We start from the raw sequence: 16,780 nt of genomic DNA on the forward strand, positions 1-16,780 counted from the left end.
TTCTACCTGCCCGATACCTTTAATCAAACTCAACCCTCGCACCAGTACCTCTGCCGGAATGCGATAATCGACCCCGCTTACCACACGCATGATTCACCGGTACCTCCTCCAATTCACACCAACTTACAATCTTATCTCGATCCATCTTCACACCACTTACCGCAACAACAAGTACAACTTTCCCGAAAAGTCCAAATCCCGGACGGTAGCCCCCACTTGTAACGTTCCGTTATATTGGCTCGTGTATGTCTATGGGAAAACCAGCCCAGCACCTGCTTCAACACTCCCCTCAGGGTCAGTCGCCGCCTGAATCAACCACAAACATCAATCATCAGCCAGCACACCCAGTAAATTTTAACAAATACACTTTATAGATATTACTAATTCTATGACATTAATATACATTTGATACAGAGAGGAAAATAATGAAAAAAAAAGGCACCAACACTTATCAAAGTCCAAGTTCTTTGCGCGCTACGTTGGAGCTCAATTCGACGTCAGACGACCAACCGAATTCCGTCGACTCACGGCTCGGGACCACCCTGAGTGATCGACCGGAGCCTCTCCGCACGTCCGCGGTCTTCCTCGTCTCTCTTCCGACTCCCCGCCAAAACTCAGTCCACAGTCATATCATACAGCATGGTATCCGAAAACAGAACGATACATAACCACCCATTGGCTAATAGAATCCTGTTATCTCATTTTAAAGTAAAACAAACTGTTAGTGCAAACTCTCTTCAGCGTTAAAGCACAACAAAGCCGCATTCCCCAGATTAACATAACAAAGTCGCCATTTTAAATGTAACAAAGAAAAGACCCCGTACAGTAAGAATGTACAGGAGGCTCAGGCCTCACACCACCAGTTTCAGGAACAATTATTACCCCTCAATCATTAGGCTCTTAAACCAAAGGGGATAACATCACTCAATTTCACTCACGCCATCATTGAAATGCCCCCATAACCAATAAACATAGAAGGCTACCAAGGGCCACGTGCTCCAGGCGGTTCACAAAACTACTTCCTTCACTTCTTTTATGACTGTTTCTTTCAAATATCGTTTTGTTGCTGCTGGAGCCTATGATCTACTGTTTAGCACTTGCAGTCTACATTTTGGTGGTGTGTTTTCAAGCCAATCAAGCATTCTGGCGCTTTGCTTTCTCCGTGAGGGTTCCATGAGGAAGCTTGGAGCTGGGGTGCAACTCCATTTCTCACTGATCTTGTCGATTAAAGCACCGAGGGGGACTGAAATCATTGAGGTGAGTGCAGAAGGCAAGCAAGTGTTCAGCGCCCTCTGCCCGCCTCCCTCTTGGTGCTGCTGGAAGAAGGTGACTGTGTGTGACCGTCTCTGTCTCTCCACCAATGCTGTCGGAGGACAGTGCCAGAGTTCTTGGGCAAGGTTTAATCGACGCGGTTTGTGGAATGGACCCTAGTTCATGTTATGATGTGTTTCTGGTTTCTGGTCATTCCTCTTTTTTTGTTGCTGCTTTGGGCAACTTTGAAACGGGACGGCCTACAGATGACAAACACTGAGCTGAACTAAAATGTGCCTGGACTCTTTCCATTTTGTTTTTTATATTCTGACTGTTTTGCTTGTTTTTTTTTGTGTGTGGAGTGGTGGGGGGTGTTTGATGTTTTTCCTTGAACAGGTTCCCTGGTTTTCTTTATTTCATGGTTGTCTGTGAGAAAGTCAAATCTCAGGGTTGTATACTTTATATATACTTCGTACTTTGAATCTTTGATTCACTTTCAAGGACTCATCTCATTTTCTCAATATTTATTGCTTATTTATTATTATTTCTTTTTGTATTTGCACAGTTTGTTGTCTTTTGCACACTGGTTGAACCCCCAAGTTGGTGCACTTTTTCATTGTTTCTATTATGGATATTATTCTATTATGGATTTATTGAGTATGCCCACAAGAAAATGAATCTCAGGGTTGTGTGTGGTGACATAAGAACATAAGAAATAGGAGCAGGAGTCGGCCATCTGGCCCATCGAGCCTGCTCCACCATTCAGTAAGATTATGGCTGATCTGGCCATGGACTCAGCTCCATCTACCTGCCTTTTCTCCATAACCCTTAATTCCCCTGCTATGCAAAGATCTATCCAACCTTTTCTTAAATATATTTATCGAGGTAGCCTCCTCTGCTTCATTGGTAGAGAATTCCACAGATTCACCTCTCTCTGGGAAAAGCAGTTCCTCCTCATCTCTGCCCTAAATCTACTCCCCTGAACCTCAAGGCTACGTCTCCCTGTTCTAATCACACCTACCAGTGGAAACAACTTTCCTGCTTCTATCTTATCTATCACTTTCATAACTTTATATGTTTCTATAAGATCTCCTCTCATTCTTCTGGATTCCAGCGAGTACAATCCCAGGCGACTCAACCTCTCTTCATAGTCTAACCCCCCCAAATCTCTGGAATCAACCTGGTGAACCTCCTCTGCACTGCCTCCAAAGCCAGTATATTCTTCTTTAAGTAAGGAGACCAGGACTGCACAGAGTACTCCAGGTGCGGCCTCACCAGTACCCTGTACAGTTGCAGAATAACCTCTCTGCTCTTACATTCAATCCCTCTAGCAATGAAGGCCAACATCCCATTTGCCTTCTTGATAGCCTGCTGCACCTGCAAACCAACCTTTTGTGATTCATGCACAAGCACTCCCAAGTCCCTTTACACAGCAGCATGCTTCAATTTTTTTTACCATTTAAATGATAATCCACTCTTTCATTTTTCCTTCCAAAGTGGATGACCTCGCATTTACCAACATTGTACTCCATCCGCCAGACCCTTGCCCACTCACTTAACCTATCTATATCTCTCTGCAGACTCTCTGTATCTTCTGCACAATTTGCTTTTCCACTCAATTTAGTATCGTCAGCAAACTTAGATACAGTACACTTGGTCCCCTTTTCCAGGTCATGACATGCGTATTTTGATGATAAATTTATTTTGAACTTTGAACTTCAAGCAAGTATAATTTAAATTATCTGAAGTTACAGGGAAAATGAAGGACACCTGGAGCTGTTCCTGAAATTGCACATGTGTACTTTTTTTAAATGTTTTGGGAAATATATGAGGTAGAATGGAACTTAAGATCAAAGAATATTGGTGAATTGGGGAAAAATGTTTTCATCCAAGAAGTTGTAAAGTTTGAAATCAACTGAGTGAGATCATGATAGAAACAGAAAAGTAGCCAGATAAGCTACTGAAGTAGTGTCATCTACAGAATTAAGGTTGAGAGTTTGAAATAACTCAAATAGCTTCTTATTTTGGTCTGCATGGAAGAAATAGGTTTGCCTCCTTCTGTGCCCTAAACTTCTTTGATTCTGAGTTGAGCTGTTTTAATGATATTCATTATCATAGTATCAATAATCATGGAAAAGAGCAAGTAAAAAAGAACAAATTATTAATCAAGTTTCAGTAGATTGCAAGTGGATCTAGCCCAGGTAGATTGGAATGAAAGATTAGCAGGACAAACAGTAAGTGGGCAAAAAGAGGTTTCTAAAAGGATATTACTATGAAATGAGATGAAAGTGAAATGAGTTTCGTAAAGAGTGAAGACATGGTGGTTAAAATGAACAAAGTAGTTCATGACAAATACCTGTTTCTTATTTCAATGGAGAACTGACTGAATATATGAAATAATGAAATAGAGTTTAAAAAAAAAGTAAGAATAAATTAGCGGGTGATAAAATGGAACCCTTATATCTTTTCATAAATTCATAAAAGCTCAACAGAAGTAGCAACAAGATGGGTTGTGCAGATTGGGAAGCAGGAGGAATATAATTTTCTTCAGGAACAGGCTATGACTGGGATAACCAATGAGTATTTTATTCTGTCCTCACTAAAGTGAAGATTGCTGCTGTTACCACACTGTAGAAGCAGAACATTAAAAAACAGATCAAGGTAGGAAGTTCACATAATTGGAATATGACTGGTTGCAGAGGAAAGGTAAAAATTGCAAAGGTTCCGAGCACAATTTTCATCCTCTGTTGGATCGGGAGCTGGAGGCCATAGGACAAGGGGTATTTAGATGACATACTATAATACTGTACGAAAAAAGAAAAAAATGGTCAGGTCTCAGTTTAAGGCTTTTCAATGTAGTATTCACTGGGGAAAACCCTGATATGTTCAATTGTCCGCAGTAAGAAATGGCTAAGCAAGTTAAATCCATCATAGATCTGTTAAAGACATACTGTTCCTGACTGTATAAGTAGAAAATGCGGTAAATACCCAGCAGGCCAATCCACATTGCAGAGGGAACAGAGCAGACATTTCTACTCAGTGATCCTTTATCAGAAAATAAAATTGTTGCACCAAGTTTTTAAGCCACTCTGAAGGAGGTGGGGAAGAAAGTTCAAAGTAAAATGTATTACCAGAGAACATAAATGTCATCACATACAACCCTGCAGGTATACTTAGCAAATCTATAGAACCGTAGCTGTAAACAGGGTCAATGAACAACAAACTGTGCAAATGCAAATATAAATAAATTGTGAGAGCATGAAATAACAAGATAAAGAGTCCTTAAAGTGACGCCATTGGTTGTGGGAACACCAGAAATAAAATGAGTGTAGTTATCCACTTTTATTCAAGAGCCTGATGGTTGAGGGGTGTTTTTGGTGATTCAAGTCCTGAGCCTCTTGTACCTTCTACCTGATGCAGTGAGAAAAAAACCAGAAGTAAGTAAAAAGGAAGCACGATTAAACAAAAATATAGTGATAAATGTGGTGGTAATGAGGCATGAATAGGGACATAAGATAGACCCAGAGAAACTAAGTATCAACATTAGAATCAATAGCAACACCTACAAAATGTAAGAGTAGGGGTCAGTAGTCTGATATTAATAAATGGAATGAAGAATTTATAAGGCTCTAAATTATCTTGTTGAAAGATGCATACTTTTCCTCGGTGTAATTGACTACTTAAATTGAGTACTTTGATGGAGTATCCAAGAGGTTTTATAATTTACATTTGGATTTTCAAAAGATTGTTGATAAAGTAGCAGCAAATGCCTACTAACAGATTTCAAGCCATGGAATTTCAAAGGTTCATTTTATTGTCAATGTATGCATGTGCAATACAACTCTGATATTCGTCTTCTCCAGATAGCCACGAAATACAGAAAAACCATGGGAGCTGGTGGAAGAAAAGACATCAACCCTCCCCCCCACCCCACAAAAAGGAAAAGGAAAAAGATAAAGAAACAAAACTCGCAAACCCCAAAGCCTCTACCACCTCCCTCACACAAAAACGTAACAGATCTCCCATACGAAAAACGGCGGCTAGAACATCAAACCTCAACCACCAGTCCCTTCCCTTGCACAAAAACTAACAGATCACCCATCCAGAAAACGGCAGCTCGTACATCAAAAACCCCAAATGCCCAACCCCCACCCTTGCACAAAAAATCAGTGACAATAACATCACAACCCAAACCCCTCCCTTGGAAAGAAGAACAGCGACAACAGCATCAAATCCCCAGCCCCCTTCTCACACACAAAAACTAAAAGATCGCCCACACAGAAAAACACCAACAAGAATGTCAGACCTCAAATCTTAAACCCCTCCCTTGCCTAAAAAGTAACATATCACCCACCTGCCAATCGGCAACAAGAAACAAACCACCAAAAACTGAAGGAGACCAATATATACTGCAGTCCAATAATCATGTATAATCTCAGAATTTCAAAACTGTCCTTCCGTCAGCATCGAGGAAAGCAGCTGCACAAACTCAGTCCTTCTGTGAAGAGCGACCACCATGCTGGGCCCAAACGTTGTGCCAATCTGGCTTCCGACCACTGTCAACCCCATGGCCTCCATTCAGAGTGACTGCAGACTCGTCCGCATTCGCCTCAATGCTTCAGTCATCCTTGGTGCTTCAAAATGGAGTTGATCATGGCCCCTTGCCCTATCTGTGGTCTTATCCACGAGGCAGCTCGTTCTCTCCAGGGACAACAGAGCACTAGATCCAAACTGCACGTCACAGGCTCCAACGGTTTCCAAAACACAATCAAGACAAAAAGGACAAGCAGAAGATGTAGAGAAAGTGAAATAATGGAGGAGATTGGCCATCTGGAAGATGTCGCCCAAGGAATTTTTGTTTGCTGGTGTCACCTTGACCGGAATTTAAGGAGAATTCAATACTATCAAAGGGACACAAAGCTGAATTGTAGTGAATGGTCGTTTCTTGGATAAGGGAGATGTCAGTACCTCAGTTTACCAAGGAACTGGTCGTTCTCATTGAACGAGAGAAGCATAATGACTGAAGTATTCAAAACTTTTGAAGGGTTTTTGTAGAGTGAATAAAGACAAACTGTTTACAAAGTCAGAATGGGCCACAAATTTAATGTAATTGTCAAAAGAACTGGAGGTGATTATGAAGGAAATAATTTCATGCAATGAGAAATAATTCAAATAGGTATCAGAAATAATGAAGGGAACAGAATTGGAATTAACTTGAGAAGGAAATTAAATGAAGGGGAGGACCTTTCAATTCAGGGTTATGAGCAAGGAGGAGAGTCCTCCTTCAGAAGCTGGTGCAGGTACAATTTCTTTCTGTGTTCTGTTATCCCATGTATAAAAATTAAAACAAACAGTGAGAGTAGTTAAATATAGGTAAGAGTGATTAAAAGTATAAAAGTAAGCTGATGGTCTCTTAAACAAACACACACACATCCTCTGTAGTTGTTTGTTCAGGGAATGATTTACATTTGATGTGTGAATGGAGAGGACTGTTAGTGCAACTGAGAATTTTTGGCACTCAGCAAAGACTTGATATTATTGTATTCAGCTTTCAGAGGCTCCAATTATGGTGGCTTCAAACAGAATTTATTTATAGATTCATCTTGTTGGAGGTAAACTGAGGACAGATATACAGATAAATTAATCACCTGCTAGAGTTTTATGCCACAATTGTAAGTGAGGCAGTTTGTTTTAGTCAGGGTTACTGGACTGATAAACGCAAGAATTCTACTTGTACTGTGCGATGTGTAAAACTGTTGAAACTATGCTGCTGGAAATTTGTGGTGAATTACATTCTTAGAGAAGGTTAATGAAATTGGGAGATTAGGCAGTGTCAGTGGAAAAAGAAGCAGTTAATGTCTTAAAGTTACTGTCAACGTTGACAAAAGAAAAACAGGTTAGTTTTAAGACGTATAGAAGGTAAAGGGGTGGAGTAGGGATAGCAAGACATCCCATCCTGCAAAAACCCGTTTCAGGGAGATAGCACCATCAATTTGTGGGAGACTCCCAGAACTTCCAGGAGAGGTGGGATGTCTGCAATAGAGTAGCTCCTTAGCAGCTAACCAGCTAGTTTAAATAATGTTAGCTATACTAATGAACGAATGACACCTGTTAAACTCACCTCTACATGTCTTTTACAGTCTTAACCCACCATGGGCATTAGAAAAGTCCCTGTTGCAAACAGTGCAGTGAGCAACACTGTCATTATTTTTGACCCCTATTAGACAGGGGTACACTTTAGTGTAGTCTGGGGTGACATATGTTTTATATTTTCTTTTTTTGGAACACTCTGCCATAGCGCATGCGCTCTCTCTCTCACGTGCGCGCTCACTCGCTCGCTCGTTCTCAAAAAAATTGATTTCCGGGATATTGTATATAATTTGCGGGCATCAGGGAGCCACTATTAAGATGTGGGAGACTCCTGGAACTTCCAGGAGAGGTGGGATGTCTGGGATAGGACAAAAGGATAACATGATGCAAGATTATGAAAGGTTCGCATCAACCAATTTTTTCCGCGATCAATAAAGTATGACTATGACAATGACTATTGAAAGCCAAGGTTGTCAGGTTCTTGATTAGTCAGGGTATCAAAAGTGTTACGTACCCCGTAACTGGGTTGCCAAACCAGCAGAAATGGACCACTTTGTTGGAGTCTGGATTACTGGAACTAAGAAAGTTTTATTAAAGAAATAAGTAACACAGTACTCTAATCGTAAGGATATAAATGCAACAGGTTAGCAATGACAAAACACACATGTACACAGAACTAGGGTAATAGGAATCAAACAAGCTCTGTCGCAGTCTAGGGGTAAAATGATAGTCTCAAGTGACGCAGAGTTCAGTTCAGCTTAGTACAGTTCGCAGTAATCGCTGTTGTGCCGTTGGAGAGAGAGAGAGAGAGAGGGAGATATGCAAATCTGATTCAGACAGACCTTTGTTCTTTGCAGTTAGCTTTCGGGCAAACCCTTTTATGTGTTCTGTGGTCACCGACTGTGACCCCTCTGTTCCGGATACGACCGTTCTTCCGCGGTGAACCCGGCACCCAGGCAAGGGCGGACACACACACCAGGTTCCCGCTGATCGTACCTTTTCACCCTGTGCGACTATGGTCGGTTCCCGCGACCAGACCTCCAAACTCTCACCAACTTGTGGGGGCACACCACTTTTCCAGGGTCTCGTTATCTCGTGATCTCGTGGTGTCTGTCTTGCCTTAGCGAACCTGTACTTTTTATCCCCCTGCTGGGGTATCGCCTGTCCATCAAACTTCAAACAGTTCAGGTTCAAAGCAACCGGTCTGTTAATACTCGGACTGGTGTCTCTTTTCATTATCTTTCTCTCCTCTCTCATTAACATTTTGAATGTTTCTCCATTTGTCTCCCTTATCTCTCTCATCAGCATCGATCTTCTGATAACTTGGTTTGTCATCACAAAAGTTACAGGGGTTGTGGGGGATAATAAATCAGCCATGATACATTGGCAGAGCAGACTTAACGGGGCGAATGGCTTAATTCTGCTCCTATGTCTTAAGGTTTTATGGTCTAATTGGAAAACGGACAGTTAGGAGGTCTGGTGTGAAGGAGGAAACTTGCAGTTTAAGCTAATTAAGTAGAACAAATAGACAAATTAAACATGCAAATCCATATCTCCCTGAAAGTTGAGTAACAGCTGAACAGAGTAATGAGTTGTATGCCTTCATAGGCCAAGGCAGTGAATATAAGAATTAGGATATGTTGTAGTTGTACTAAAACATTGATATAAGAATTGTTTAGAATGTAGTTTGAGTATTGTCTTTGAGTTCAGGTCACCACACAGAGAAAGGGTGTGTGCAGAAGAGATTCATTAGGATGTTGCCTGGAATGGAGCACTGTAGTGATAAGGGGAGATAGGATAGATTGGATTTATCCTCACTGGAACATTGGAGATTGTGGGGTGCTAGTTCCAGTGAGGAAAAAACCCATCCTATCCCATGTCCCCTTACAGAGATTTGCAAAATAATGAGAGGCAAAGATAGGAAGGACAGCCAGAATAATTTTACTAGAGTAGTGGTGTCTAGAATAAGAGAGCACAGGTTTAATCTGAGAGGTAACTTTTCATACATACTGGAGTGAATATTTGCAGTGAGCTATCAGAGAAGGTAATGGTGGCAGATACTATTACTGCATTTAAAAGGTGTTTAGACAAATAATTGGAGGGGAGGGGAATGGAGGAATGCTTAATGCCGGCAAGCGTATGGCATGATGGATGAGGTGGAGCGGAACACCATATTCTGTGCTGTATGTTCCTGTGACTCTATGAAAATAAGTAGGAAGAAAAACAGGTTGAGAAGATATTTTAAAAAATACCAAATAGAACTGGAATAAGTAAATAGACATCCAAAGTGAGAAGGCAGTGTGATAAGGTGGACAAGGAAGAAATGTGTTGAACATATTATTGTAGGTGATACTTACAGAGAGAAATGGGTCAGCCCCGTCCATGTGAGGATCTGTTGGAACCCCAGGAGATACAGTCGTGGAGAAGTGGAGTTGAATTTGATGAGGAGTTTTGATCCTTCTGTGAATTTAAACTTTTTTCTTCTAGCCATGTGGTGATGGGGTGGGAAGTTAAGGATGTAGACTACGACCACTATAATATCAAAGGGAAGGGACCTTCATGTGTACCCAAGTTTATTGCTGCTTTTATAATTGTTTAGATATGAACAACTGGATGGAATAGTCTACATCAGGGTTCAATGCCATAAAATGCTCTCTTTGGCATTAATGTGGTCTTAAATGTACCTTATAAAAGTAATTAGTGGAAATATGACATGTATGCCAATGTGCAGTGTTTATGATAGGTGAAAATGTGTTCATGCATCTACTAGTGCTTAGGTTTGACAATGTTGATCACTTCGCATTTATCTAATTCATCAGTGTTTGCCTTTTGTATTAGACTGAATTGGAACACAAAGATGCACAAATGCAAGAGCTCCAGGCACATCTCAGTGAATTGGAACGGGAAAAAAATAAGCTGGTAAATTCTGCAACTGAACATATATCTGAGCTGGGAGAATTGTTACAAGAAAAGGAGGAACTTGCATCTGAACTGAGACGTGCCCAGACACAGATGAGTGATCTGAAAGGTATGAGAACTGTCTTCCAACAGGAGAAGTTCTTTTCATGTTTAGAATTCCCTTGTTTTCCTGATAATATTATAAATTAAAGTTTATCTTCACCCATCCCTTCTCACCAGTTCCCTCTGCATATTTATACAACGTTGATAGGTTTGCATTTGGGAGACAGTTGATGTCTAATGTCCTATCATTGAAATGCCATCTGCTTGTGACTTGTTTGAGGATTTTAACCAATATGTAGACACACAGTATCTTTTTGGATTGAGTGAAAGAATGGCAAGACATCAGTTAATATACTTATTTTGTAAATTATCAAATAATGAAAAGCAAATTTGGAATGAACTTCACGTGTTCATTAGAAAAATATTGAGTAGAAGTGATAAAATTGTGAGAGTTTATTGTAGACGCTCATTTAAAGCCCTCCTCTTTTCCCAAAAATGCTTGGAATAGGCCACAAAATTTGGAGTATTAATGGAATATAGGGAGGATGCTTACTCATCCAAAAAATTGGTACACTACATGTTTTTTTGATTGATTCTGTGAAACAAAGAACCAATAGCCTAAAAACAGGGGAATAACCTAATCCAATGATCATAGTAAAGACAGAGTGAGTGAAAGAATTGAAACAGACTTGATTGTGAGAACCCAAAATCAGCGGCTGAACATGAAATATTTTACCAACTGCGTGGAAGGTGACATTAGTGAATAAATCAATAATCACAACTGAAAAAGGAGGCGGGAATGGTACGAATAAACTATATTTCAACATTAGTAAAGAAGATTTCAGTAATAAACTGGGAATGAGTAGGAATGAGAAATTTTGAGAAGCTGAGGTGTTTGATAAACTTGGTTATAACAATGTATGGTGGAGTTTAGGGTGATTTATCTCTTTTGTTGGTGAGCATAGTTGTACCAAAGGATTGCCAAAGAAGTGTCAATATATTGAGGGTAGTTGGAAAGTGGACTATGACTCTGCTGCAATATTTTCATTAAATGTTTGTTATATAAATGTTGGGTTCTTTAGGACTGTTGAATAACTTGTTCAAATGCTATTTATTTGTCTGAGCTTTTGATTCAGTTCCTTTTTTTTTGTTGACTATAGAAGAGTATGATAACTTGCAGAGGAGCTACGCTTGTAAAACCAAAGAATATGAATGGTCTACAAACAAACTTAAAGCTCGGCTAAAATCGGTTCAAAATGATCTAGATCAAAGCAGAGAAGCGTTGAAAGTTCTCGAAGGAGCTGACGCCCATGGTACTAATTTGTAGTCTTGTATTTACTAGATTATTGTCCATAGAAGCTACTTTGTCATTCTAACTTGTTCCCTCAGGATTGTATTAATGTTTTATATAGTGTTGATGCTCTAAAGTAATTAGATCGCCAGGCATCTGGAAGATTTCAGTTCAAGAATCACTCTCCTATCTCTTCCTTTTAAATGTTACTATGCTTTTTCGGGGTTTCCTGTTTTTTTTTCAAATGTCTTACTTTAATATATTTAGGTTCTTGACTTTGCAGAGAGGGATTGGGGTGGGTTTTTGAATAGCTGTGTTATAGCTAGTGAGAAATTTCAGGTATGTTTGGAAATTGAGTGGTAAAGCTGAACTATCCCATTTCTATCTATCTTCCACAACTGTCATAAGTATGAAATCAGAATGACCCTCAGTAAAATATGCATGATTTATGCCCTTAGAAAGGGTTGAACTTGCATAAAACTTTGAATTGAATTGACTTTATTACTTACATCCTTCATATACATGAGGAGTAAAAATCTTTACGTCTAAATGTGCAATGTGCAATTTATAATAATTTATAATAAATAGTATGTACAACAGGATAGTCAATATAACATAGAAATATAGTTGTGTCAGCATGAGTTAAGCAGTCTGATGGCCTGGTGGAAGAAACTGTCTTGGAGCCTGTTGGTCCTGGTTTTTATGTTGCGCTACCTTTTCCCAGATGGTAGCAGCTGGAACAGTTGGAGTGACTCGGGTCCCCAATGATCCTTCGGGCCCTTTTCACACACCTGTTTTTGTAAGTGTCCTGAATAGTGGGAAGTTCATATCTACAGTTGCGCGGGGCTGTAATTTCAAGTAGAATAATCTGTTGGATTGTAATGGAAGTTTTCTGGTGTTTCTATTTTTTTGAGTTTGAGTAAGCATTCAACACTGCATATTTGCACCTTATGTGCTTTGCAACCCATGTATGATTAAATTGTTTTTCAAAAATAAATTTTATTCCCTATAGCAATGAAAATTGCCATGGGAATGCAAAAGCAAATCACAGCCAAGCGTGGACAGATTGATACATTACAGAGCAAAGTTCAGTTCCTGGAAGAAACTTTAGAGAACACTGAGAGGGTATGTCAGAATTCATTATGTTAAAATTGCATTTAAAACAAGTTGTTTTTCACATTATTGAATGACACTTCATTGTCTGTTTACTTGTTTGAAGAGGATCTACACACCATATATGATTCCTTTAATACTTTTGCACCACGTGGAGCCATTCCTATCATAGACTATTTCTCAACCTTTATTCTAAGCCACACTTAGAGTTTTTGCGACAGTTCTATTTTTGATGTGTTTACCCATTCACACAGAGCACATGCATCATCAAATTAGAGTTGTAAGTGGCATTGTTACTATCCTGTTGAACTTCAACAAAAGTTTTTTTTGTCCAATTTTACTTGCCTGTCACTATTGTAATCACCTTGTTTCTGCTTCTGTATATTTTCTTATCACTTACATAAGCTCTGAATACAAGCAGCTAGGTAGATGATCTGTGATTGATTCGTCTACAGTTGATGCCAAATTCTGATTTTCAGATGATGTATTGTATTTCTTGTCCTTCAGTTGCTTGCACATGTGAAAAGACTATTGAGCAGAAACACCTCAGATATTATTGTTAGGAGCTATGAAAGTGAGCACATTTTGTTTTTCATGTTCTGTTAATCATCATCATAAAATAACCACAAACAATTTCATGCCACTTCTCCACTTTGTTGACCCTCACTCCCATTCAGTCTTTCCCCTGCATGCTACAATACCCTTTCTTATATCTCATACCCTCCACTGGACCTGTGGACAACTATTGCTTTGTGTCTTTGTACAAAGTAGCAAATGTACATTTCCTTAATGTAGTGAATAAGTATTTTGAAGTTATACACAAACATCTCCCCAAGGACCTGTTTAAAAATGCTTGGTGTGGTCTTGGAAAAGTGGCATGGTCACAAGGACATGTTTCATTCTTTGTTATCAAATGGAGGTTATTGGTAAAATATCTCATTCCAGTCCCACAAATATTTTAAAGTTTCATGCCATGGCAAAAGTTTTAAATTTTCCAAAGAGCTACTTCTGGCAGGAGTTCAAAGAGGGCTAAATTTAGTTGGTTTCCGTAGGAGCACTAGAAGGTGTGTTTATGAATCAGTTGCATTACTTTTAAAATTTTCTGGTGCTTTGCTGTTTTTAATTGAACATTAATAGTTTACTCTCCCAAAATGTAAGTTCGTAGTCACAGAATGAAAATATTCAACTTTGTACTTTAGGAGAACACAGCAGTAACTGCTAATTGCACAATACACAGTGGGCAACATGAAGAGTCATTAACAGTTGAAATGCTGAGAGAACACTATAGCTCTTTTAATTGCATGATGCATTTTTATTATTCATAGAAATGCACGCACACACATTTCCATTCATATTTTGAATCAAGAAATACAAGTTTTCTAATTTTCTAGTTCAAGTAAAAGTTGCCTTTATTAATGTTGTTACTTCATATATTGAATGTGGTAAAATGTAGTTAAAAGAATTGCCTTGGGCCGAAATGAAGAAGAGTTAATTTTTCCAATTAGAAAAGGAAAGGTATTTTATTCTAGGTCTCCCTAAGTGTCATTATCACCAATTAAGCATCAAAGTTTCTTGAGTGTGCCAGTAAGAACCCAGCTGAGGTATGACAATGAAAGCTTGATGATATGGGGGCATCATGCATATTTTGTTGACATTCAACCATTTGCTGAACTAGAGCTGTAGTATGTTTTAATGTTCTTGAGTGCTTTCATTTCTTTATTTACTTTTTGTGCACAGATATTGATCTTTGACTCAGTTGTTATTGTGCAACCGTCTTCATCAATGTCCAGAGCAGATTTTTTCAATGTTGAAAGTGATGACTAAGGAGGAGTAGTTCTGATTGAATTGCATCACTTGTCTATTTAGTGAGCTACCACCAGAGATATCTTTTCTCCACCTGGTGAAATGATGGACCAAATTGCGTCCAGTTTGGAATGCCTCACACCTTATTAGGATACATTGGTCCACTTATCTTAATCAGTACCAGTGCTCAGCCAGCATGCCACTGAGATACACTCTCCTCCCCGAAACTCCTGATATTAATAAAATATGGGTAGGCAGTTGCCTTGCCAGTTTGTAGAAAACTATAAATGTTGCTCTAATATTTAAAATAATTAAAAATTAGTTTATTTGAATGCAGATGCCAAAACTGTATTAACTTAGAATAACAGAGCCTGATTCCTTAATGTAAAAGTAGGGGATCCCAGTACAATGCGGTTTAGTTGCCGAGCCCTATGTGGAGCTCACCGCTGGAGCTAAGTGACAAATGTGCCAGCGTCTGCCATTTAAAGAATCATAGGCTTAATGTGGACTGAAGTAAGTCTAAAGGTCTGATCATTGTACCTTTTCTTTTTGAAATGCTAGCCAGAGCTAACTCAATTCAGTCCAATAGGTTTTGTGAGTTGTGTATGCATTCCTTATGGTTATGCATATTTTTCTGAAGAGCTCTTTCAAATACACAGTACTGACAGTGTGGTCTGAATGGCCATGTTCAATGCTGTATGATGCTTTGAACTGGAGAAGGTGAGGTGACAAGTTTCAATTATCATAATGACGTAAAGTGGTATTCTTGTATTAGGACACCATCTACCCTTACTGGATATGGTGATATGTAATTGTATTGTGTAGCTTTGTGAAATAATTTTGGGCTAAAAATTGAATTGAATTGACTTTATTTTAATATCTAATGATATAAATGAGAGAAATAACGCTGGATGATTCTTTTTGACTGTTTGCCTTGTTTATAGTTGGGGAAATTAAATGGCTCAGTGTAACTCTTCCCCTTGCAGACATTATGAAGTACCAATGAATTTTGTTCAAAATCAGCAAACCCCACCACATTCATTTTAAAGTGGTGCAACTATTGAAATGCTCCAGATTTTCCACTCCCCTAAGAACAATTGCTCCAGATCTCAAACTTTATCTATGGCAGCCCATCATTACTGCTAGTTAATCTAATCTGAGAAATATTGTTTACTGTGTGTAATTGGTGTTCTATTTATATCTAACCTCCAGCCAGCATATCAGTATATTGATTATTGATATATCATGTAGATTATTCTAGTTTAAATTATACTACTGCTGTTGAAACAATTGGGTTAGAGTTTAAAATATGATTTTAAAACAAAGTTTGATTCACTTTTCTCTCTTGGAATGAAGAAAACTGAAGCACTGAAGAAGGCCAATTTCAAGATCAATCTGGTTATTCCTATTCCTCAGTCTTTCACTCTATTCCTTTTATTTTCTCTTCTTTTTATCCAGTTTCATTTTGAAAGTAGTTATTAAATACACTGGTGTTAGATGATGAATTCTGGATAATGATTGCTTGCTGCGTGGAGTGACTCTTCTCCATATCACTCCTCTTACTCTGGACCTTCTGCCAGTGGGTATAATTTATCTTTATTTTCCTGTTTCCTCTCCCCCCTCCAACTCCTACCCATAACTCTCCACCTACACTCACCCACACATGCATTCCACACTCTCACACAAACACGTACTTTAGCTGTTTAACCTGCTTTACATTCTGCAGGAGAAATGCTACCTGAAAGAAGAGAAAGTACGACTGACTAAGGAACTTGCTTGCATTACATCAGAAAGAAATAAAATTGTTGGAGAACTCGATGCCACAAAGTCTCAAGAAAAATGCTTGAGAGAAAAGCTGATGAGATTGGAGTCAGCATTAGAAAAGGTAATTGAACTATTTTTTATTTGTTTTTCTTCATGATTTGGGGTAAACCTTATATATATTTTAATAAACCACGTCTGTGCTGGAAATGGTAACTTATTTTTTTAAAATAACTGCCACCTAGTGTCGGTAGTTGAGCTATGAGCTTCTAAGCATACACAGGCTAGCTAGTAAAGCAGATATTGTACCATCAGGATCTTGGCCCAAAACATCGACTGTACTTTTTTCCATAGATGCTGCCTGATCTGCTGAGTTCCTCCAGCATTTTGTGTGTGTTTTACCATCAGCATTTGAGTTAAATACAATGAACGATGCATTTCCACTGCAGGTTTTACTGAAGATATCAACTGCATAAAAGGAAAAGACTTTCAGTGGAATGTATCTTATAG

General features: G+C 38.9%; 1 protein-coding gene across 1 annotated transcript in view; it reads left to right on the forward strand.

Annotated features, from left to right (window-relative positions):
* LOC134344153 (coiled-coil domain-containing protein 158-like) overlaps window positions 1-16,780 on the forward strand; it is a 163,438-nt gene that overhangs the window by 97,774 nt on the left and 48,884 nt on the right. Inside the window, exons 14-17 of the mRNA XM_063043481.1 lie at window positions 10,180-10,369; window positions 11,463-11,615; window positions 12,606-12,718; window positions 16,236-16,394. Of these exons, the coding sequence (XP_062899551.1) occupies window positions 10,180-10,369; window positions 11,463-11,615; window positions 12,606-12,718; window positions 16,236-16,394 (615 nt within the window). The remainder of the gene's footprint in view (window positions 1-10,179; window positions 10,370-11,462; window positions 11,616-12,605; window positions 12,719-16,235; window positions 16,395-16,780) is intronic.

This window comes from Mobula hypostoma, chromosome 3 (assembly GCF_963921235.1).
Source record: "Mobula hypostoma chromosome 3, sMobHyp1.1, whole genome shotgun sequence".
NCBI classification, from domain to species: Eukaryota; Metazoa; Chordata; class Chondrichthyes; order Myliobatiformes; family Myliobatidae; genus Mobula; species Mobula hypostoma.